This window comes from Guillardia theta (assembly GCF_000315625.1).
Source record: "Guillardia theta CCMP2712 unplaced genomic scaffold GUITHscaffold_9, whole genome shotgun sequence".
Classification (NCBI taxonomy): Eukaryota; class Cryptophyceae; order Pyrenomonadales; family Geminigeraceae; genus Guillardia; species Guillardia theta.
Window position 1 is genome coordinate 357,630 of NW_005434665.1, and position 21,200 is coordinate 378,829.

Consider the following 21,200-nt stretch of genomic DNA (forward strand, 5'->3'; position numbering starts at 1 on the left):
ACAATTGGATCACGATATGAGATGTTCAGCATGCTAATTCTTACTTCAGGTGGTATGATACAAACCAAAACAAAAAGGTATGATTCTGGTCAAGTTGCAAGTTTGAAGGACGCGCATAATGACTTGGATAACTTTCAAGTGGGCATATTTCATGAGGAAAGTCAACTTTTAGTGACGTTTTTGGCAGCATCGAAGTACTCGATCCCATTTGAGCTCCAGGAAAGACCGTTCTTCAAAGGTCCTCCTGAGGATTAGCAGCATCTTGCCTTGACTCTTGAACAGGTCAAGGAGGCACTTTACCAACAGGCGTTGGAGCAAGTTGGCCCCGTGGACCTTCCACTTGGATGGAGTATGAGAATGTCCAGAAGCCGAAACCAGGTCTAATGACTTTGAGTGTGGTTGGCCTGTAACCGCTTCGTTTCAGGTGTTCTACTACAACAAGGAAACCAGAGAAAAACGATGGACTGTACCTGAGCTTCCTGAGAGGCATCATCTCCAGCAGACACCACCGATAGCACCGCAAAGTTGTCCTTGTGCTCAACCCAATTCTCCCCTGTCCATTGCTACACAGGTTCAGATGACTGCTGGAAACTATGTAGCACTTGTCTGAACTTTTCTGTACTGTACAGATGCAACTTGGAATAGCTGATGAAATTTCTTTGTGTGCTGAATCTTCGGTTGCTGGCGATTTGACAAGATGTGAGAGCGGCATCAGTCCAACATTGGATGCTTATGCAAGTGGTCAGTACTGTTTGGGGTTCATCTGTAGTTTGCTTAACAACCTGCCTGGAACAGATTCTGGGATGGAGATGAAGATTCCACCGTGGCCGCAAGATTTGATATCAGCAATGAATGCATTGGCTCGAATATTTGTTGGCGGGCGGCAGATAGTTTGCACTCGAGCAGAATTTGGGATGCAGGTAAAGTTGTTTTGTGTCAAACTGGATTAGATGTGATATGTACGGTAGGTGCATCCTCAATTCAGCAATATGATCATCAAGGGAAAGATTGTTCGCACACAACCATGGCTTGCAAATGGGGCTCTTGAGAATGTTGATGAAATCAAGGGATGCATCGCGATAATTGGACGAGGCGGCTGTCCCTTTACGGAGAAAGCAAGGCGTGCAGAGGAAGCTGGTGCAAAGGCTGTTGTCATAGTCAACCATGCAGATTTCTTGTTCAACGTCTTGGGAAAGGTACGGTCGCGATGGCAATGCCATGTGGAATGTACTTATGTTTTTGATTTTCAAGGTTTCCAATATCAATATCCCAGTCGTCTCCATCACTAAGAGCGATGGCGACTCGTTACAGAATGGAATGTCTGCTGTCTTACAATGGGGTGAAAACCCGAAGAAGGCACTTGAAGACTCGAAGAACATGGAAGTGAAGGAGCTTGCCGAGAAGGAGGAGTTCCCCTACAGTTTCAGATTAACCTCCCAGGTGATAATCGCTTACTCTCAACCTCCCAACACCGGATTTTGACATACTGATGATGCAGCTAGTGGAAGCGAAAGACATGGTTACAGAAAGAAGATCAGAATATGTCAATCTGACCGTCATCTAACAAGTTCATCTTTATTTACTTGGATAAACTTAGTGTACACTTTGCTCTTGTTGAGTATCCTCGTGTGAAAAGGAGAATTTACTGTGCAAACACATCGATTCTCTTGTCGGGAAAGGTGTAAACATCAATCTGCGATGTTCATCATATCAGAGAAGCATGAGCAGCTGTATCACAAACACACCTTATCCATGAGAGGTCCTGGGAAGTCACTTCGTGGACCTGCCACCATGTTCTCAGCTGCTCGGGCAGCAGTGGCTTCAGCACGTACCCATCACACTCGCGTCTGTAGACACAGGGTATTCGCAGCCGTCGTGCTTCACCATGTACATTCCAGCCTGCAGAACGGGTGACTTGAGCATGGGGGCGAGGAAGCAGAGGGTTACCCGATCTCCTCCGTATCGATCGATCCCCAGCTCCTTGGCCTTGTCAAACATCTGCTGCAGCGTCAGGGACAAGCGAGACTAGTTTCTCAAGCCCACCTCATCAAGCTCGGCTTTGCTGACTTTGGGGCCCCTGGAGGGTTGGGGGGTCAGGCGAGGCTCGACGGTTCATGGCGTACCTTGCAAGGAAGTTGATACCCACGAAGAGAATCTTTCCCGCAGCCTCCACGCACTGCAGAGATTTCAGATCATGATTGGACATCTCCTCAGCTTGTCTACTTGACCTGCATCTGCAACGATCTGTCGTAGTAGGTCTTCCCATTTGCAGTCTTCTTCCACACGTAGAGCACGTAGTTGGGAAAATTGTAAGCGAAGCTGAAGGAAGGTCAGGGAGCGTTTCCTTGTGTGAGTGAACGAGTCTCACCCTTTCTCAAGAAACTCTCCAGGCTTCGACTTGTCATACTGGATAGTCATGTTGAGAGTATAGATCTTCTTGGCCACGTCCTCGCCTGCTCAGACCTTCACTGACTCCCCAGCAGCAGGAGAGAGTCGCAACCTGGAAGCACTCCAGTCATCGGGCACGTTGTAGTGAACATGTCCTCGATCATGTTGTTGCTGCGAATGGTGAAATTGAATCGTGTGCATCCACCTGGCAAGCGACGAGGTCAACGCGATCGGGGGAGGGCAGGGCTCGTACAGAAGTAGTTGGCTTGAGTGACGTCGTGATATGCAAGCTCATACCAGATCCCCTGATACAAGTCTTCCTGCCATGCTCGAGCTCAAAAGATCGGAAGAGAAACCTTGTGTCACACCGTGAAATCGCTAGGACGAGACTTCTTGCTGATCTCCTTGAGGTTCGGACACTTGTCCGCTGCGGCGGCAGGCTCGTCAGCGTACGCTCGCTGTGGGCATTAAAGTCACAGGGGGGCAAATCTGAGAGAGAGAGTTCGAACCGGTTGAGGAGCAAAGCAAAGAGACGGCGCCAAGAGCGCTGAGGCTGAGAACACCTTCTTGGCAATGTGAAGGAACACGTCTCGCCTTGCGATCTCCTGCTTGACGGCAGAGATCGTCTGAGCCTGCATCCTCTCTCAACACGCCCAACAGCAACGGCAGCTCATGATCACCAGCGCCTCCACTCCTCTGATCGCCTTGGTCAACCTCGTGCCCGAAGCTGGCGAGTGCCCTACATGTCGTTTGGGAACAGGGATGCTCACGAATGGAGGAGGTTGATTACAGCTCCCTTCCCGCACTTCATGACCCGGCTGCGCCGGTACTAAGAAGTGTCGGAAGGAGGAAGCCGTCTGCATCATGCAGACGCAAAGCAAGAGGCTGAGCACTGGCCGAAGACTCATCTGCATCATCAAGATCACAAGATGAAAGTTGAGGAAGACTTTATGGGGTCGCCGTCACCGGTTCTTGCTCTTTCACCCTAAGATCAGACTAGAGATCTAGCTTCACCCTCAGATCAGACTAGAGGTCCAGCTTCACGCTCAGATCAGACTAGAGGTCCAGCTTCACGCTCAGATCAGACTAGAGATCTAGCTTCACGCTCAGATCAGACTAGAGATCTAGCTACTTTCCTCAACTCTATCCCCCTTTTGCCCTTGTGCTTCAGTCGCGTCAGGGTCTGCAAACGCTTTCCTCCTCTTCCCCTCCACATGGAGGCCGATCTGTTGAACTACCCTTCATTTCCCAGGGTGGTGGCGTGTAAAAGGACGGGTCATGAAAGGGGGATACATTTGATCCTTTGATCCTCAACAGGGGTGGTTTGAAAGCAAAATACTAGGGTGGTGAAGTTCTGCGAAGAATGGGTGGGTATTTCAATATACAAAAGGGGGTAGTGGTGGAATGGGGTAGGTTGTAGGCTCTAGAATTCCACAGGAGGGTGGGGTGAGGTCAGAAAATATTACTTATATTACTGAAAATATTTACTCATCTCAAAATCATATTCTTCATCAAGGGGTTTATGGGGGTTATTTGTGGAGTTGGTGGGGGTGGTGGAGCCAGTGCGGGTGAGGTGGCAATGGTGCGAAAGCTCGGGAGGAACGGAGCTGCGATGGCGGGGCTGTTGTTGCTGTGCTGCATGAGCATGCAGGCAGCTGCGGAGAAGGACCTATACAAGATCCTTAACGTCCCAAGGAACGCTGACGAGAAGGCCATCAAAGCTGCGTACAGGAAGTTGTCCCTCAAGTGAGTTGAGACACGTGGAGGGGTTCTGCTGGGTAAAGCAGGTCATGTGTAGGTATCACCCCGACAAGAACAAAGACCCAGATGCCAAGGAGAGGTTTTCGGAAGTTGCAGGTGACTTCAATCAGCATTGCTCTAGGTGTTCCCTTTCCTTACCTGTGGATTGTCGTAGCTGCCTACGAAGTCCTCTCTGACTCTGAGAAACGTCGGATTTATGATCAGCAAGGAGAGGAAGGGTTGAAGAGACACGAGCAAGGAGGAGGACAGGCACACAACCCTTTTGATATCTTCGCCCAAATGTTTGGTCATCGAAGTGCGGGCTCGGAGGAGCAACGGGGACCGGACATCAACATGGAGGTAATGCTTCAACGGTGTAGCAATGGGATGTTCTAAGTCACGTGTGGACTCAATCTCACATCTGCATCAAAGACTCTACAGATGTCAACTCATGGGATTTGCAGATGGAAGTGAGCTTGAAGGACCTTTACCTTGGGAAGCAGACCGACATTCTGCTCAAGAAGCAGATCATCTGCAGACAATGCGGAGGTTGTTTCTATCCATCGGGTCCTTCAGCGTGTAACAACGGATGACATAGGATCCGGTGCTAGATCTCCAGAAGATGTCAAACGCTGCAGCGCGTGTGGCGGGTCTGGTGTGCGGGTAGTCAGGCAGCAGGTGAAGTATGATGTCCATTTTGCCTGCATTTTCGCCTTTTTTTCCCCCTCCTCACATTCATACCCCCGTCAGATTGCTCCTGGCTTCGTGCAGCAGATGCAGACAACGTGCGAAGAGTGCGGAGGCAAGGGAAAGAAGGTGGCGCACAAATGCCCCAAATGCAAGGGACGAAAGGTCCAGAGTGGGTCAGAGACGATAACTGTGGACATCGAGCGAGGAGCTCCGGACGGGCATGAGATCGTTTACGAGCAGCAGGTCGGCTCCTGGAGACACGAAGTTTGAGTGGAATTGCTGACTCCTTGCGATGTCAGGCGGACGAGAACCCTGACATGAAGTCTGGAGACATTAAGTTCAAGCTCCGCCAGCTGCCCCATCCCCTCTTCAGGTGAGTGCGCGGGTTCACGTGGGACGTGTTGTATCTTTGCTTATTCGATGGTGCAGGCGAGATGGAAAGAACTTGAAGATGAAGATGCGACTCTCGCTGAGGGAAGCGCTACTAGGATTCGAGAGGAAGGTTCGGCTCTCTTCGTCATGGGTGCTCGACAGATCTGAAAAGATTCCACAGGTCTCACATCTCGATGGACACGTCGTCACTGTGTCGGACTCAGGAACAACTCAGCATGGCCGAGTCCGAACGGTTCGATGACGCCCTCCTACAGCTGCGGCCGTAGCAAGTTGTAACATGTCGTCAACAGGTCAGGGGCGAAGGTATGCCGGAGCACAACTTTCCTTCTAGCAAGGGAGACCTCCTTGTTGAGTTTGAGGTTGAGATGCCCACCAAGGTATCAACCCCTGACATGATGTCTGTTGCCGGGAGACTCAAGGTGTGGCAGTTAACGGATGCTCAAGAAAGGGACTGGAAGAAGTTTTCGCCATGGCTGCTTAGTCGCTCTGTATTCACTTCAGGCATCATGTCAAGCAAGCCGCACAATATCGCTCGGCTCATTGTCGACCATTCTTCTACAACCTTTCAGGACAATCCGAACACATGTTCGTAACGTCCATACAGATTTCTTTTTTTAAATATTCCTTTCTTGTACAATGAAGTGGCAATCTGCATTCAAAGCAAGGGGTTTCTCGATTCCCTCCGCGGCTTCTCACCTAGAATCGAATCACTTCTCTTTGCTGTGTCTTTCTTCGGTCTCCACCCTCTCCTCTTCCTGCCCTCCAAACTCTCCCTCTCCCTCTCCCTCTCCTCCTCTCTGCTCTATCTCCAACCATGTCCTTCTCTCCTCTGTGACCCTGCCATCCCTGCCCCTTTGCCGGCACCCTACACCACCCCATGTATTATCACCCTACCCCACAGTTACACCACAACCACTCACCTACCTGGTCAATGACCATCGTTTTCACCCCTCAATACGGGCTTCATGCACAACTCACCCCCTGCAAATATACCCCACCCCTCAGACCGTCACCAAATAAGCTCCGCCCTGCCCGCCAGCGATGGCGGCACGTGGGTGGCGACTCGGACCTCTCGTCCTTCCGCTGCTGCCTCAACCTACATCCTCCTCTCACGTTGCTACTCTTCGCTGAAGCTCCTCCTGCATTTCCCCAGCCACTCTCATGCACGCCCATCACTTGTTTCGTCCTGTTTCTTCCCCTGGCTGTACCACCCTTGTCTGCATCATGAGCTCTTCGTGGGACTTTGCCTGCGTTGCGAGTTAGAGAATCGTTCCTTTGATACCAGCAGTTAGATCATCGTACATTACCTCTGTTAAGCATCTTTCTGTTCCTCCCTTGCCTTGTTTGGAAATATCTCACAGTGATCATTGATTACAGAGGCAGTCCTCATGACGTCAGCGGGAATCGACTAGATAGCGTGACTTGGAAGCTCGAAGATGTCATCAGGATCGAAGAGGAGAATTGGGGAAGCATTTGGAAACAGCGATCGAGACAAGCACCAAAACAACAAGGTTTTCTCGCTGTGACCGCTTCCTCGCACTGACGATTTTCATTGAAGACTAATCAACACTTGAGTCCAGAGGAACAACTTGCACAAGCTGTGAGCCGTCTTGAAGATATCAGAAACGGTGAAAGATACCCCGAAATGACATGTTGGTGTGATGCGGTGATGATCAGGAACGGATGATGAGCTCATTAGGGAGTCGGAGGATCTCTCGCGGAAACGAGATGAACAGCTCAATGCACTGCTGGCGAAAGGTGATGGAACTTTACTTCCCATTTCCGCTCAGGATCAGTTCAGGGAGTGGAGGACACAGCAAAGGAAATCTCTCGCGGTCCTCGGTTGGATCTTTGGCCCTAGGAAGACCGATCTAACTCGCCAAGCAGGTGGAAGCACAGCGAAGAACGATATGTGACGAGTTCGAGGTTGAGAGCTAGAGCTTGAGAGGGTGCAAGAGTTGCTGAGTGTGCCTGAAGAGCGCACGCGCAAAGGCACAAGATCGCTTGAGAACAGAAATGGAGACTTTGCAACAAGTATGAATCCTCTGCCATGTGAGGCCTGAACTGAAAGCATCCAGTGGGCTCAAGGGGAGATCGAAACTGCTGCCAATTCCGGTGCTCAACTTATTTGAAAGTCCTTCAGTCAGCTTCTAACTTGCTGCTCAAAGGCATGACCTCAAGGGTCAGGCGCAAAACTCGGGCGAGAGGAGAAGCTGACGGTGACGTGCTCCTGGTCCTGCTGCTCTTCTCAAAGAGTTGGAATAGGTTTCCTGGCTGATCGTGAGAAGGCCTCGAGTATCATGTAGCCTCTGCATCTTGCGCAAAGAATCGCATGTCTTGTCTTATCTCCCCTGGTTGACAGATACCGACTTCAAGAGCTGCAACAGCGCGTCATCCTCACAAAGGTTTGTCCCTGTGCGCTTGCCTCAACTTGAATTGAATTGAGCATAGGATGACCTTGACCGAGATCTTGACACATTGAGATCCAAGGTAAGAGGAGGGCTCGGCCGGGAACATTTATTCATTGAGCTCGTTACAAGGCGCCTAAGACAGAGAAAGAATCATCGAAAACAGCGAAAACAAAGCAAGCGGAGGAAGTGAGTCATTCGCTTGCTACTGCTTACACGACTGATTATCCGAACAGGATCATTCGGGAAAGAAGACAAATCCATCCTCAAAGGTAATGCTTTCTCCTTTCAAACTTGAAAGCTGATTTTTCTGATCTTGGACCACAAAGGCCCCTGTTTCTAGCAATTCAGCTCCCTCAAAAGCAAATACTTCTTCATCGAAATCGGACAAAAGTATGTTTTTCCATCCATTTTTTCATTGATTTCATCGATTGATTATCTCATGGTATAGCGGCTAACAAATCTGAGAAATCCGCTCCAGCTACTAATGACAAGACGAGCAAACCGGCTTCATCTTCCTCAAAGGTGATTTCCCGTCTTCACATCTCCCCTCGAACCTTACTTGAAACTCAACCGAAGCAGTCAAACACCAACACAAGCGCTAAGGCTGGAAGCAGCAGCAAGGTATTTCTCTCAATTTTTTCGCGAGCTATACTGATGTTCATCTTACAGGCAAACAATGCTCAAGGTGAGGGTCTTGGTGTTGGTCGTGCTGCGTATCGCAGGGCTGAACACTCGTCAGCCAACGGCAAGGGAACTGCCGAGAAGTCAGCTCGTCAGGATCGGGCTGAGAATCGAGCAGGGAGCTCGAGCGTGTACACATCGAAGGGAGTGCTGTACATGGACAAGGAGAGGTTCGAGAAAGGCGATGCTGTCAGCGTGATCTTGGAGGACGGAACTTCGGTGATTTTAGTAGGGCTTTGCTCCCTTCTATTCAACGTATGGTCCGCAGATCAAGGGAACGATCAACACTATCAACTCGTTGGAGTTGCGAATTCAGGTAAAACTACTTTGGGGGATGGCCCATCCCTGACAGACTTGCCCGCAGCAGAGTGAGGGAGACAGCATCTCAAAGGTGTACCTCAGTCACTTGAAGAACAAGAAAGCTTCTCTCCACAAGCAGGAGGAATCTTGACGCCATGGCGATGACAGAGCATGTGAAGTAATGAAGTCAATCTGTCTGCCTCTATTCTATCCCCTTTGAATGCTCCATGGCCTCATCGGATGTTTGTGTCTTGTGATTAGTCACATCATTTGCCTTCCTCTTCACCTTATCTGCCTACACCTAATATCGCCTAGAACTAATCTCTCCCTCCCCTTTCCCGGGAGTCTCCCTCCCTCCCTCCCTCCCTCCCTTCTCCCTCCCTTCTCCCTCCCTCCCTCCGGAGGCCTCCCTCCCTCCCTTTTCCTCTGTAGTCACTTCACTCCCCATCCCTCCTCCCTGCTCCCTCCCCAGTCCCCACCTCTCGCCCTCCTTACTATCTCGCACAACTGCTGGGTCCGACCACGGGATCAGCGACTAGGGCTCACTGATTCCGATTCCATCACCGGTGCCGCCATGCTCGGGATTGAGGGTAGGGTTAACTTCTGTCATCCAATGCAAGAGGGTGGGTGCTCCAAGTTATACGGTCATGTGTCGTAAAGGGGTACTAATTCATGTATTCGGGGTGGGTATTTCAAGAGAAGCAAGCCGGTGGTGTGCCAGAAAAATACTATGATATGGTGGGTAGTCCTGCAGTAGACGGTGGGGGTACAGAAATAGCAGTTTCCGTTGGTATAGGAGGATAGGAGGGGTGGACGGTAGAAAGGGGTAGTTCTTCTGATCTCCGACGCCAGCGGACTTTGCGATTTCCCCGATCCCCACCCACCTTTACCTTTACTGTTTTTTTTTTTTAATGTGGGTAAGGAAGTACCCCCTCTACAGGCCTGACTTTCATGGGTTAGGAATTTGCCATGGGGTGTATTGCGGCACGGGGGTGGGTCCATTGTGGTTTAGCTCCGTAAGTCATGGGAGGCTTCGACTTCGCCAGCTTCGATGGGTCAGAGCCGCTGACGTCGTCGAAGAGGAGGGAGAGGACGGAGAGATCGAGCACAAGAGACTCTCAGGAGGAGGACTCCAACAGCGATTTCGTGCTGCGAAGGTACAGGTTCGATGCGCAAGGAGGAGGACAGGAGACGAGATTGCCTGCCCTGCGGCATTATGACGTGAAGATGAGAAGGTCTTCTGCTGCCCCATCCGAGTCTGAGCTGCAGTACCACATGACCACCAACAGAGACTATCTGCGGTTCTACTACACTGACTACCTCGGATCCCCACCCATGGAAGATTCGAAACCCAAGTTCGCCGACGACCGGGGCGAGGCCATTGAGATCCAAGAATTGTGTAGGTGGATCAGCTCTGTCAATCCTCGCACTCGGCTAGAGAGCTATCCTCTGTTCGTCCTCTGCAAGGATGTTCTCAATCGGATAGCGACGAAGGAGCTGAAGATCATAGACAGTGACAAGGCGGAACTAATGGACCTGCTCGCAGATGCGAAGAATCGAATTGCGGAGCTTGAAACGAAGCTTGCAGACGCACAGGATGAATTCAGAGAGGAGCTAGACGGGCTCAACAAGAAATGGAAGCAGAGGCTCCTTGACTCCACTGCAGAAACACTAAGGGATGATGGAGAGCTGAAGCTCTTGAGGGAACAGCTTGCGGCGAGTAAGAACGAACTTTGCCAGAGAGAGGGGGAGCTCCAAGAGTGCAAAGAGCAGCTGGAAAAGTTCACAAAGGAGCTGGCAAAGCAGAAGAAGGAAGCCTCCTCGATGAAGAACCAGAACACTTCTCTGTCAGAGAAGATAGCATCGATGGAGCAAAAGTTGAAAGCGTTGAAGAGCGGCGATCAGCACGACCCATTCTCGAAGCTCGATGACAATGTACAAACATGCTTGCTCGCTCTCGTTGTCTCGTCTCAGACGTTTCTGTTGCAGGGGAAGATAGACGCGCTCAAGAGATTGCTCCTTGATGACTCTCTGTTCAAACAAGCCAAGTTCAAGAACGTGCTGGTAGACACGCTCCTTGTTCCACCGACGAAAGGCATTCCGGTCTCAATCAAAAAAGCTCTCTGCTTGAGGTGCTACCTTGAGCATGAGAAGGCTTCTTGTTGTGTGTCCACTCGCTGATTCCGATCACAGATTGTTGTCGTTCATCTTCGAGTCAGAACAAGGGGCAGGAGACAACCTGACAAAACTTGCTACCATCTCGAACATGCTTTCAAGCGAGGAGAAGCCGATCATGATATCAGAACTGCTAAAAGAGGCGGTTGAGAAAGACTTGCCGAAGATGAAGCTCAATGAACAGGCATTCATCCTGTCGTCTCACAAGTCGTGCGATGACAAGGTGGACAGGTTGAGTTCTTGGAAGTCATCGTGAAGTCTTGGATCTCCACATTCAAGTCAGATCAGCGATGTGTCTTCGACAAGTCAAAGGTGTCGCTTGTCAACTCGATTCTTGTGCGCTGATTGCTTTCACTCTCACGATGCGCAGGAGCTCATGGCAGAGTGGGGCAAGGGGAAGGATCAGATTTCATTGCAGGAGCTTCAGCCGGCGATGAATCAGATTGGAATCCCTCCCATACGATCTGAACAATTCTTCATCGACTGTTCTGGTTGAGAAATGACTCACAGTTTACTGGGCTGACGTTTCTGATTCTAGGCGACGAGTGGGAAAGGGTGAAGATCCGATGCATGGAGGTAAGGAGGGGAAGGAGGAGGGGGGGGAAAAGGGAGGGAGGCGGGGGTTGGGGTGATTGGATTGTGTATACAACCCGCTGACTCGTGGGCCTCCTGGATCCTCAAAGGAGAACATTGAGAATCCTGTCAGTCGGCTGGAGACAGATTTCAAGATAAGGTGGGGAGCTTGATCTGTGCCGTCATGATTTGAAATCGGTTTTGAGCGATTGCTTGACAGGCATGAAAACCTCGTCGAGCTGTTCCAAGTCTTGCTTCTCGCTTCTCTACCTCGTCTCACACGAGGAAGCGCAGGAGGAGGAGTCTCAGTGGGACTACATGGTGAAGAAGGATGAGCGGACGGCTGCAGTCTGGGACTTGATGAGGAGGTTCATCGAGAGGGACTTCCTCGACCTCACGGAGCGACAGTATGCTCCTGAGGTAAGTGTTGACGTGGCAGCTCTGCGTTGAGCGGCTGAATGTCCGGTGGACAGAGCGGGACTCTGTTGCACTCGATAGACGACAGGACAAGCTGCAAATGGATGCTGAGAACGATCGGGTGAGGTTGCGAGGAGGAGGAGGAAAACAATAGCGGGCAGATTGATGATGATAATGGACGCAGACGCTTGTTCGGGGGGAATCATGATACAGTCCTGGCCTTCTTCGGGCATGTAGGGCTGAACTCGATGGACTCGTTCTCTCAAGCTCACCTTGCCTTCTGGTAGTTCGTGTCGACTGAGACCCTCTACCTGTCGCTCAAGACTGACAGCAAGTCAAGACAACTTGTGATGCGTCCTCGATCACTGTGTGACGATGACGATGACGATGACGATGACGATACAGAGGAAGAAGCTGCTGAGATACATCACCTGCATCGTTCGGGCAGAGAAGCTGCCTTTCTCCGAGTGGGCCTTCGAAGTTCACGTACCTTCATTCCTTGCAGAGGATGAGAAGAGCTGACGACAAAGCCGAAGATTTCAAAGGCAGAGCGAGCGGCAGAAATCAAGGCTAAGCAGGAGGAGAACGAGAGGCAAGAAGGAGGAGGGGGAGGAAGAGGAAGAGGAAGAGGAGGGAAGAGGAAGAGGAAGGTTTCTCAAGCTTTCTGTACGGCAGGCGTGCAAAGCTGAAGAAACCCGGAACGAGAAATATGAGCATGTATGCGGGAGGAAGACCAACAGCCATCAAGACGATCGCTGCTCAAGTCTGACGACCACCCACTCGTGCTCCCTCCCAATCCTTCCTCCTCCCTCCCATTCTCTCCTTCTATCTCTCGTGTCCTGTCCTCATACCTCTAAGTTGGCGTTTGTCCATCCCCGGCTCCTCCAACTCTCTGGGTTCTTGCTCTTGCCGTTCATTGCTCCTTATCCTCAGCTCGCCTCCTCCTCATCCTGTCTCTCACCTTCTCTTCCCTCAGATCGGGCAGATCTACGAGGCCAAGGTGCTGATAGACGAGACGTTTGACAAGGTGATAAGAAGGAGGAGGACGAGGACGAGGACGAGGAGGAGGAGGAGGAGGAGGAGGAAGTGGAGGAGGAGGAGGAGGAGGAGGAGGAGGAAGAAGAAGCTGACGGGGGACCAAGACGGGGAAACCGAGAGAGCCTCTACCTGAGTTCCTCAAGAACTTCCTGATCCGGCAGTACGGGCTCAAGAGCATCGGTGAGTGAAGGAGAGGATTGAACCTCTTGCTCCCTGCTATCAACAAGCTTCACCGCCCTCACTCTCCTCCTGATGCTTCTCCTCCTCCAGCGTTGAAGAACCTCGCCAACATCGGTGCACCTCTGCCCCCGGGCAAGGAAGAGGAGCTGACGATGAAGCAGCTGCGGGAGTGAGGAAGGAGTTTGAGAAGGCGTTGAGGCTCAAGATCTTCGGAAAGATCACAGGGATGATCGACCAGGAAGGTAACTTTCTCGCTGCTCCTCCTCTCCTCGGCTTGTTTACTTGCTCCTCTATATCAGAGTACGAAGACGGCCTCTGCGACGCGCTCATGCAAGGGCTCAAGAATATCTTCCCCCCTGATCAGATCAAGGAGAGGATGGGTGATACCTCCCTGCCACCACAGCACAACACTACCACCTCGACCACCATCTCTATCTCCTTCTCCTATTGCTCCTCATCCTCGCCATCTCCTCCTCCATCTCCTCCTCCATCTCCTCCATCTCCTCCTCCTCTTCCGTCTTCTCCTTTGTCTCCTCCGCCTTGTACTTCTTTCCTTCGATCTCGCCCTTCTCTCCCTCCTTGTCTTTCTTCTCCTCTTTCTCATTCCCTTTCTTTCTCATTGGGGCTGCAGATGACGGGAATATTTCCATCCCCTTGCTCAGTATTGCGTCAGCGACTCTTTCAGTGTTCTCGTCCAAATACTATTACAGAGACACAGATGGTGGGGAGGAGGAGGAGGAGGAGGAGCGGACTTTTAGGATCTTGAGGATCTTGAGGAGCAGCAGCAAGTCAGGAGGAGGAGGAGGAGGAGGAGGAGGAGGAGGAGGAGGAGGAGGAGGAGGAGGAGGAGGAGCAGGTCATGATGATGATGAGCAAGTCAGGAGGAGGAGGAGGAGGTAGAGGATGAGGAGGAGGAGGAGGAGGAGGAATGAAAGTGCTCACTGGCCGGCAGATATTGTAACTCGGAATGGAACGGATGACTTGAGGTACCTCATAATCTTTTCTTTTCTCCTCCCGCTTGTTCACTACAACTCCCTACCACTACTCTTTTCATACCCAAGTTGTTACCATCATCACCACCACCACCACCACCTCTACTGCTGCCTACCTGGCTAAAGAGAATTTTCAGCGACGTTGTCAAGCAACAGCTCATGGAACTTGCAGAGGTTCTCCCACTCGCTTCCTCCTCGTCTTCCACCTCCACATCCCCGCCTTGTCTCATCTGTCCCTGTCCCCGCCAAGTACCTTCCCCTTCGCTCGTTCTTCTCTCCCTGCTCTTTCCAGAATGATCTGTTATCTCATTCCTTTCCTCTTCAACTTGTTCCCCTCTCACTAACTGCCATTTCTTACATGTGCAGGGTGGCACTCCAGAAACAATGACGATCGGAATTGACACATGGATGGAATGGTTAATCAAGGTATTTATCTCTTCCCTCCTTCCTGGTCCCTCGTTCCTTCACCCCCTCGACCCTCGTCCCTCGTCCCTCCCTCGTCCCTCGTCCCTCGTCCCTCCTCCCTCGTCCCGCCCCCTCTTCCCCCATCTTTCTAGTCGTCGTCGTCGTTATCATCATCGTCTACACCATCATCGTCTTCACAATCAAAATTTGAGTCGAAAACATCGCTTCCAATTTCTGCTACAAACACCTGATCGTTATCTCACGTCGATCTTTCTGATGTCTCTTCTCCTCCCAGGTATACAAGGACAGCAAACTGAATGCCGAGAAATTCTTTGAGGCGCTTTACAATGAGTTTGACACCAACCAGGTGAGGAGGAGGAGGAGGAGGAGGAGGAGCAAGGGATCACTATCAGAGGCAAGAGTTTGAAGATGGCCGACTAGCAAGATGATGTGTGAAGGCGAGGCAGCAGCAGGAGCAGGAGCAGGAGCAGGAGCAGGAGCAGCAGCAGCAGCAGGAGCAGGAGCAGCAGCAGGGGGCAGCAAGTTTAAGCCAGGGGAGAAGCGCATGAGATGGGCATGGAGGCAGAGACAAGCAGGGAGGGGGGGAGGAGAATGCTTTGACTGTTCCCGTAGGACCATGTCCTCGACTTCAATGAGTTCACCAACCTCGTACGATCAGGTCCCTGCCTGCCTGCCTGCCTGCCTGCCTGCCTGCCTGCCTGCCTGCCTGACTTCTTGCCGCCCTGCCTCCCTACCCCCCTCTGCTGTGATATTTCACGTTGACGCCCTTTCAGTTCAGCCCAAGCTGGATGACCACGAAGTTCTCGAGCTGTACAACCAAGCACTGGACTTGACAGGTGGGAACATGGGGCACGTGACGTGGCTGGTTGACAACCTTGCTGGGGTGCAGGTGAGGGTGACAGCATCTCCCTTGACGCCTTCGTGTACGTCGCATGTTTAAATCACGTAAGTTGTGCTTGGCATTCCCTACTTCCCGCTTCCTCCCTTCTCCCTCTCCAACTCTCTCCTGCCTCTCCCTCCCGCCCTCTCTCTCCCTTGCTCTGCATCTATCCTTCCTCCCACATCCTACTGACCGCCTGCCGCGAGCAGCTGCCGTGCGTCAGGGCAGAGCCCCCGCGGCAATGAAGTTCGTAGTCCCAATCATGTTACCCTAGATGTTATGTAGACTCTGGAAACCTTTCAAATCTTCCACAACCATCCCCTCTCGCAGCAGTGACGGCAGATCCTGTTCTGTCCATGTAGCGATTGAGACATCCAGGACCTTGAAGGTGACTTGGATTTCATTGATTCTTACTCAACATCTTCGAGTTGAAAGATCAAATCTCTCGCGGCTCTGAGTTCCTGATCATCTCCTGGGTGAGCAAGGCTCGTCAACACGGAACCCTTCATGAGGGGCATGAGTATGATCAACAACATGCTGTTGCTGTTGGACATGTTGACAGCGTGTTGTTGATCAAGTTGTAGAGCAAGATTCCATCCTCTCTACATCTCCGCCTCAACCATGTGCTACACATCTCGACGACTTCACTCTCTTCTCTCAGCCTCTCACCTGGAACTTCTCGTGCGCCTCCTTCCACACGCTCTGATTCGTCGAGAGATTCTTCTTCTGCGCAGATCTTCACTGAGGACAGCTCTCAGACTTGTCAGCTCCCGTTACCTTCCTATCGGGGATGCTCGCGACGTCGATCTCGGCATCTCCGACGAACCCCGGCTGGGAGGAAAAAGTTGATGACCACCTACAAGAGCGTTCAGAGCTTCTTCCTAGCTCCCCTCCACTTCCCTGCTCTCCGCTTCTCCCTCACTTCTCTTCTCCCCTGGTCTCCTCCACAACCCAGCTCTCCTCTCTCCCGGACCTCATGGCGGTCCTGAGACCAGATGTACTGATCGCATGTCCCTTTGGTGATCGTATCGTGATCATCGGTGGCTTTGTCTCTTCCGCGTTCTACTTCTATTCCCTCCATCCCTTCCTCATCTCAGCTAGTCCCTCAGTCCACTTCTTCCCCCCTTCCCCCCCACCCCCTCTCCACTTCCGTTCTTGACGCCTGTCTTGACGCTATCTCGCACAACTGCTGGGTCCGACCACGGGATCAGCGACTAGGGCTCACTGATTCCGATGCCATCACCGGTGCCGCCATGCTCGGGATTGAGGGTAGGGTTAACTTCTGTCATCACACGAAGGAGGGTGGGTGATCCAGGGTTCATCTGTCCCAATGGGGTACTAGTTGCTGTCATTTGGGTGGGTACTTTCAAGAGAAGCAAGCCGGTGGTGTACTAGGAAAATGAGGGAGTGTAGTGGGTACTCTTATATAAGACGGTGGGGGTACAGAAACAGCAGTTTCCGTTGATGAATTCCGAAACGAGAGTCTGAGGGGTGGTCTAATTTTGAAGGGGATAGGAGGGGTACACAACGAAAGGGGTAGGGTGGTCGGTCACTTTGCGATTTCCCCGATCTCCACCCACCTTCGCTGCCTCAACATGGATAAAAAAGTACCCCCTCTACAGGCCTGACTTTCATGGGTTCAGGAAGTTGCCATGGGGTGTATTGCAGCACGGGGGTGGGTCCATTGTGGTTTAGTTCCGCAAGTCATGGGAGGCTTCGACTTCGCCAGCTTCGATGGGTCAGGGCCGCTGACGTCGTCGAGGAGGAGGGAGAGGACGGAGAGATCGAGCACAAGAGACTCTCAGGAGGAGGACTCCAACAGCGATTTCGTGCTGCGAAGGTACAGGTTCGATGCGCAAGGAGGAGGACAGGAGACGAGATTGCCTGCACTGCGGCATTATGACGTGAAGATGAGAAGGTCTTCTGCTGCCCCATCCGAGTCTGAGCTGCAGTACCACATGACCACCAACAGAGACTATCTGCGGTTCTACTACACTGACTACCTCGGATCCCCACCCATGGAAGATTCGAAACCCAAGTTCGCCGACGACCGGGGCGAGGCCATCGAGATCCAAGAATTGTGTAGGTGGATCAGCTCTGTCAATCCTCGCACTCGGCTAGAGAGCTATCCTCTGTTCGTCCTCTGCAAGGATGTTCTCAATCGGATAGCGACGAAGGAGCTGAAGATCATAGACAGTGACAAGGCGGAACTAATGGACCTGCTCGCAGATGCGAAGAATCGAATTGCGGAGCTTGAAAAGAAGCTTGCAGACGCACAGGATGAATTCAGAGAGGAGCTAGACGGGCTCAACAAGAAATGGAAGCAGAGGCTCCTTGACTCCACTGCAGAAACGCCAAGGGATGATGGAGAGCTGAAGCTCTTGAGGGAACAGCTTGCGGCGAGTAAGAACGAACTTTGCCAGAGAGAGGGGGAGCTCCAAGAGTGCAAAGAGCAGCTGGAAAAGTTCACAAAGGAGCTGGCAAAGCAGAAGAAGGAAGCCTCCTCGATGAAGAGCCAGAACACCTCTCTGTCAGAGAAGATAGCATCGATGGAGCAACAGTTGAAAGCGTTGAAGAGCGGCGATCAGCAGGACCCATTCTTGAAGCTCGATGACAATGTACAAACATGCTTGCTCGCTCTCTTTGTCTCGTCTCAGACGTTTCTGTTGCAGGGGAAGATAGACGCGCTCAAGAGATTGCTTCTTGATGACTCTCTGTTCAAACAAGCCAAGTTCAAGAACGTGCTGGTAGACACGCTCCTTGTTCCACCGACGAAAGGCATTCCGGTCTCAATCAAAAAAGCTCTCTGCTTGAGGTGCTACCTTGAGCATGAGAAGGCTTCTTGTTGTGTGTCCACTCGCTGATTCCGATCACAGATTGTTGTCGTTCATCTTCGAGTCAGAACAAGGGGCAGGGGACGACCTGACAAAACTTGCTATCATCTCGAACATGCTTTCAAGCGAGGAGAAGCCGATCATGATATCGCAACTGCTAAAAGAGGCGGTTGAGAAAGACTTGCCGAAGATGAAGCTCAATGAACAGGCATTCATCCTGTCGTCTCACAAGTCGTGCGATGACAAGGTGGACAGGTTGAGTTATTGGAAGTCATCGTGAAGTCTTGGATTTCCACATTCAAGTCAGATCAGCGATGTGTCTTCGACAAGTCAAAGGTGTCGCTTGTCAACTCGATTCTTGTGCGCTGATTGCTTTCACTCTCACGATGCGCAGGAGCTCATGGCAGAGTGGGGCAAGGGGAAGGATCAGATTTCATTGCAGGAGCTTCAGCCGGCGATGAATCAGATTGGAATCCCTTCCATACGATCTGAACAATTCTTCATCGACTGTTCTGGTTGAGAAATGACTCACAGTTTACTGGGCTGACGTTTCTGATTCTAGGCGACGAGTGGGAAAGGGTGAAGATCCGATGCATGGAGGTAAGGAGGGGAAGGTGGAGGGGGCGGGATTGGGAAGGAGGCGGGGGGTGGGGTGATTGGAATGTGTATACAACCCGCTGACTCGTGGGCCTCCTGGATCCTCAAAGGAGAACATTGAGAATCCTGTCAGTCGGCTGGAGACAGATTTCAAGATAAGGTGGGGAGCTTGATCTGTGCCGTCATGATTTGAAATCGGTTTTGAGCGATTGCTTGACAGGCATGAAAACCTCGTCGAGCTGTTCCAAGTCTTGCTTCTCGCTTCTCTGCCTCGTCTCACACGAGCAAGCGCAGGAGGAGGAGTCTCAGTGGGACTACATGGTGAAGAAGGATGAGCGGACGGCTGCAGTCTGGGACTTGATGAGGAGGTTCATCGAGAGGGACTTCCTCGACCTCACGGAGCGACATCACCCTCCTAAGGTGAGTGTTGACGTGGCAGCTCTGCGTTGAGCGGCTGAATGTCCGGTGGACAGAGCGGGACTCTGTTGCACTCGATAGACGACAGGACAAGCTGCAAATGGATGCTGAGAACGATCGGGTGAAGTTGGGAAAACCATAGCGGGCAGATTGATGATGATAATGGACGCAGACGCTTGTTCGGGGGGAATCATGATACAATCTTGGCCTTCTTCGGGCATGTAGGGCTGAACTCGATGGACTCGTTCTCTCAAGCTCACCTTGCCTTCTGGTAGTTCGTGTCGACTGAGAGCCTCTACCTGTCGCTCAAGACTGACAGCGAGTCAAGACAACTTGTGATGCGTCCTCGATCACTGTGTGATGACGACGATGACGATGACGATGCAGAGGAAGAGACTGTTGAGATACATCACCTGCATCGTTCGGGCAGAGAAGCTGCCTTTCTCAGAGTGGGCCTTCGAAGTTCACGTACCTTCATTCCTTGCAGAGGATGAGAAAAGCTGACGACAAAGCCGAAGATTTCAAAGGCAGAGCGAGCGGCAGAAATCAAGGCTAAGCAGGAAGAGAACGAGAGGCAAGAAGGAGGAGGGAAGAGGAAGAGGAGGGAAGAGGAAGAGGAGGGAAGAGGAAGAGGAAGAGGAAGAGGAGGGAAGAGGAAGAGGAAGGTTTCTCAAGCTTTCTGTACGGCAGGCGTGCGAAGCTGAAGAAACCCGGAACGAGAAATATGAGCATGTATGAGGGAGGAAGACCAACAGCCATCAAGACGATCGCTGCTCAAGTCTGACGACCACCCACTCCTCCTCCCTCCTCCCTCCTCTCTCCTCCCTCCTCCCTCCTCCCTCCTCCCTCCCATTCTCTCCTTCTATCTCTCGTGTCCTGTCCTCATACCTCTAAGTTGGCGTTTGCCCTCCCCTGGCTACTCCAACTTTCTTGGGTTCTTGCTCTTGCCGTTCATCGCTCCTTATCCTCAGCTCGCCTCCTCATCATCCTGCCTCTCACCTTCTCTTCCCTCAGATCGGGCAGATCTATGAGGCTAAGGTGCTGATAGACGAGACGTTTGACAAGGTGATAAGAAGGAGGAGGACGAGGACGAGGACGAGGAGGAGGAGGAGGAGGAGGAGGAAGTGGAGGAGGAGGAGGAGGAGGAGGACGAGGAGGAAGAAGCTGACGGGGGACCAAGACGGGGAAACCGAGAGAGCCTCTACCTGAGTTCCTCAAGAACTTCCTGATCCGGCAGTACGGGCTCAAGAGCATCGGTGAGTGAAGGAGAGGATTGAACCTCTTGCTCCCTGCTATCAACAAGCTTCAGCCTCCTGATGCTTCTCCTTCTCCAGCGTTGAAGAACCTCGCCAACATCGGTGCACCTCTGCCCCCGGGCAAGGAAGAGGAGCTGACGATGAAGCAGCTGCGGGAGTGAGGAAGGAGTTTGAGAAGGCGTTGAGGCTCAAGATCTTCGGAAAGATCACAGGGATGATCGACCAGGAAGGTAACTTTCTCGCTGCTCCTCCTCTCCTCGGCTTGTTTACTTGCTCCTCTATATCAGAGTACGAAGACGGCCTCTGCGACGCGCTCATGCAAGGGCTCAAGAATATCTTCCCCCCTGATCAGATCAAGGAGAGGATGGGTGATACCTCCCTGCCACCACAGCACAACACTACCACCTCGACCACCATCTCTATCTCCTTCTCCTATTGCTCCTCATCCTCGCCATCTCCTCCTCCATCTCCTCCTCCATCTCCTCCATCTCCTCCTCCTCTTCCGTCTTCTCCTTTGTCTCCTCCGCCTTGTACTTCTTTCCTTCGATCTCGCCCTTCTCTCCCTCCTTGTCTTTCTTCTCCTCTTTCTCATTCCCTTTCTTTCTCATCGGCGCTGCAGATGACGGGAATATTTCCATCCCCTTGCTCAGTATTGCGTCAGCGACTCTTTCAGTGTTCTCGTCCAAATACTATTACACAGACACAGATGGTGAGGAGGAGGAGGAGGAGGAGGAGCGGACTTTTAGGATCTTGAGGATCTTGAGGAGCAGCAGCAAGTCAGGAGGAGGAGGAGGAGGAGGAGGAGGAGGAGG

General features: G+C 51.9%; 7 protein-coding genes across 7 annotated transcripts in view; 5 read left to right on the plus strand and 2 right to left on the minus strand.

Annotated features, from left to right (window-relative positions):
• Positions 1 to 989: 989 nt before the first annotated feature.
• On the plus strand, positions 990 to 1,564 carry GUITHDRAFT_102048 (hypothetical protein; the record flags this gene model as incomplete). Its single annotated transcript, XM_005839070.1, has 3 exons — positions 990 to 1,196; positions 1,252 to 1,440; positions 1,499 to 1,564. 3 exons carry the CDS (start codon positions 990 to 992, stop codon positions 1,562 to 1,564), a joined length of 462 nt encoding a protein of 153 aa, XP_005839127.1.
• A 169-nt stretch (positions 1,565 to 1,733) lies between these two features.
• GUITHDRAFT_133874 (hypothetical protein) lies at positions 1,734 to 3,302 on the minus strand (the record flags this gene model as incomplete). Its single annotated transcript, XM_005839071.1, has 12 exons — positions 1,734 to 1,783; positions 1,833 to 1,899; positions 1,948 to 1,998; positions 2,044 to 2,077; positions 2,124 to 2,176; positions 2,229 to 2,319; positions 2,369 to 2,453; positions 2,501 to 2,593; positions 2,642 to 2,708; positions 2,757 to 2,846; positions 2,952 to 3,020; positions 3,069 to 3,302. 12 exons carry the CDS (start codon positions 3,300 to 3,302, stop codon positions 1,734 to 1,736), a joined length of 984 nt encoding a protein of 327 aa, XP_005839128.1.
• Positions 3,303 to 4,000: 698 nt separating this feature from the next.
• On the plus strand, positions 4,001 to 5,804 carry GUITHDRAFT_157105 (hypothetical protein; the record flags this gene model as incomplete). The annotated part of the gene is made up of 11 exons (XM_005839072.1): positions 4,001 to 4,134; positions 4,187 to 4,245; positions 4,304 to 4,488; positions 4,593 to 4,677; positions 4,727 to 4,806; positions 4,879 to 5,061; positions 5,118 to 5,191; positions 5,248 to 5,320; positions 5,372 to 5,443; positions 5,502 to 5,630; positions 5,781 to 5,804. 11 exons carry the CDS (start codon positions 4,001 to 4,003, stop codon positions 5,802 to 5,804), a joined length of 1,098 nt encoding a protein of 365 aa, XP_005839129.1.
• Positions 5,805 to 6,647: 843 nt separating this feature from the next.
• On the plus strand, positions 6,648 to 8,754 carry GUITHDRAFT_102051 (hypothetical protein; the record flags this gene model as incomplete). The annotated part of the gene is made up of 20 exons (XM_005839073.1): positions 6,648 to 6,722; positions 6,770 to 6,839; positions 6,889 to 6,969; positions 7,013 to 7,053; positions 7,099 to 7,137; positions 7,189 to 7,245; positions 7,290 to 7,326; positions 7,380 to 7,430; positions 7,477 to 7,513; positions 7,574 to 7,616; positions 7,663 to 7,701; positions 7,752 to 7,808; positions 7,856 to 7,891; positions 7,949 to 8,012; positions 8,071 to 8,144; positions 8,202 to 8,243; positions 8,292 to 8,307; positions 8,362 to 8,522; positions 8,572 to 8,619; positions 8,668 to 8,754. The coding sequence occupies 20 exons, from the start codon at positions 6,648 to 6,650 to the stop codon at positions 8,752 to 8,754; spliced, it is 1,155 nt and encodes a 384-aa protein (XP_005839130.1).
• Positions 8,755 to 9,626: 872 nt separating this feature from the next.
• On the plus strand, positions 9,627 to 15,620 carry GUITHDRAFT_102052 (hypothetical protein; the record flags this gene model as incomplete). The annotated part of the gene is made up of 24 exons (XM_005839074.1): positions 9,627 to 10,735; positions 10,797 to 10,923; positions 11,010 to 11,090; positions 11,149 to 11,269; positions 11,317 to 11,354; positions 11,646 to 11,771; positions 11,825 to 11,889; positions 11,953 to 12,001; positions 12,056 to 12,115; positions 12,174 to 12,254; positions 12,444 to 12,485; positions 12,745 to 12,795; positions 12,911 to 12,986; positions 13,077 to 13,100; positions 13,148 to 13,228; positions 13,286 to 13,366; positions 13,939 to 13,972; positions 14,116 to 14,152; positions 14,345 to 14,404; positions 14,679 to 14,750; positions 15,017 to 15,062; positions 15,178 to 15,240; positions 15,294 to 15,349; positions 15,570 to 15,620. The coding sequence occupies 24 exons, from the start codon at positions 9,627 to 9,629 to the stop codon at positions 15,618 to 15,620; spliced, it is 2,631 nt and encodes an 876-aa protein (XP_005839131.1).
• Positions 15,621 to 15,886: 266 nt separating this feature from the next.
• Positions 15,887 to 16,322, minus strand: GUITHDRAFT_102053 (hypothetical protein; the record flags this gene model as incomplete). The annotated part of the gene is made up of 4 exons (XM_005839075.1): positions 15,887 to 15,910; positions 15,954 to 16,010; positions 16,062 to 16,140; positions 16,207 to 16,322. 4 exons carry the CDS (start codon positions 16,320 to 16,322, stop codon positions 15,887 to 15,889), a joined length of 276 nt encoding a protein of 91 aa, XP_005839132.1.
• Positions 16,323 to 16,990: 668 nt separating this feature from the next.
• The window catches only part of GUITHDRAFT_102054 (hypothetical protein), a gene marked incomplete at both ends in the record, with an annotated part of 6,257 nt that continues 2,047 nt past the window's right edge, over positions 16,991 to 21,200 (plus strand). Inside the window, 16 exons of the mRNA XM_005839076.1 lie at positions 16,991 to 18,099; positions 18,161 to 18,365; positions 18,513 to 18,633; positions 18,681 to 18,718; positions 19,010 to 19,135; positions 19,189 to 19,253; positions 19,305 to 19,353; positions 19,408 to 19,467; positions 19,520 to 19,600; positions 19,823 to 19,864; positions 20,147 to 20,197; positions 20,313 to 20,388; positions 20,467 to 20,490; positions 20,538 to 20,618; positions 20,676 to 20,756; positions 21,008 to 21,097. Of these exons, the coding sequence (XP_005839133.1) occupies positions 16,991 to 18,099; positions 18,161 to 18,365; positions 18,513 to 18,633; positions 18,681 to 18,718; positions 19,010 to 19,135; positions 19,189 to 19,253; positions 19,305 to 19,353; positions 19,408 to 19,467; positions 19,520 to 19,600; positions 19,823 to 19,864; positions 20,147 to 20,197; positions 20,313 to 20,388; positions 20,467 to 20,490; positions 20,538 to 20,618; positions 20,676 to 20,756; positions 21,008 to 21,097 (2,299 nt within the window). The remainder of the gene's footprint in view (positions 18,100 to 18,160; positions 18,366 to 18,512; positions 18,634 to 18,680; positions 18,719 to 19,009; positions 19,136 to 19,188; positions 19,254 to 19,304; positions 19,354 to 19,407; positions 19,468 to 19,519; positions 19,601 to 19,822; positions 19,865 to 20,146; positions 20,198 to 20,312; positions 20,389 to 20,466; positions 20,491 to 20,537; positions 20,619 to 20,675; positions 20,757 to 21,007; positions 21,098 to 21,200) is intronic.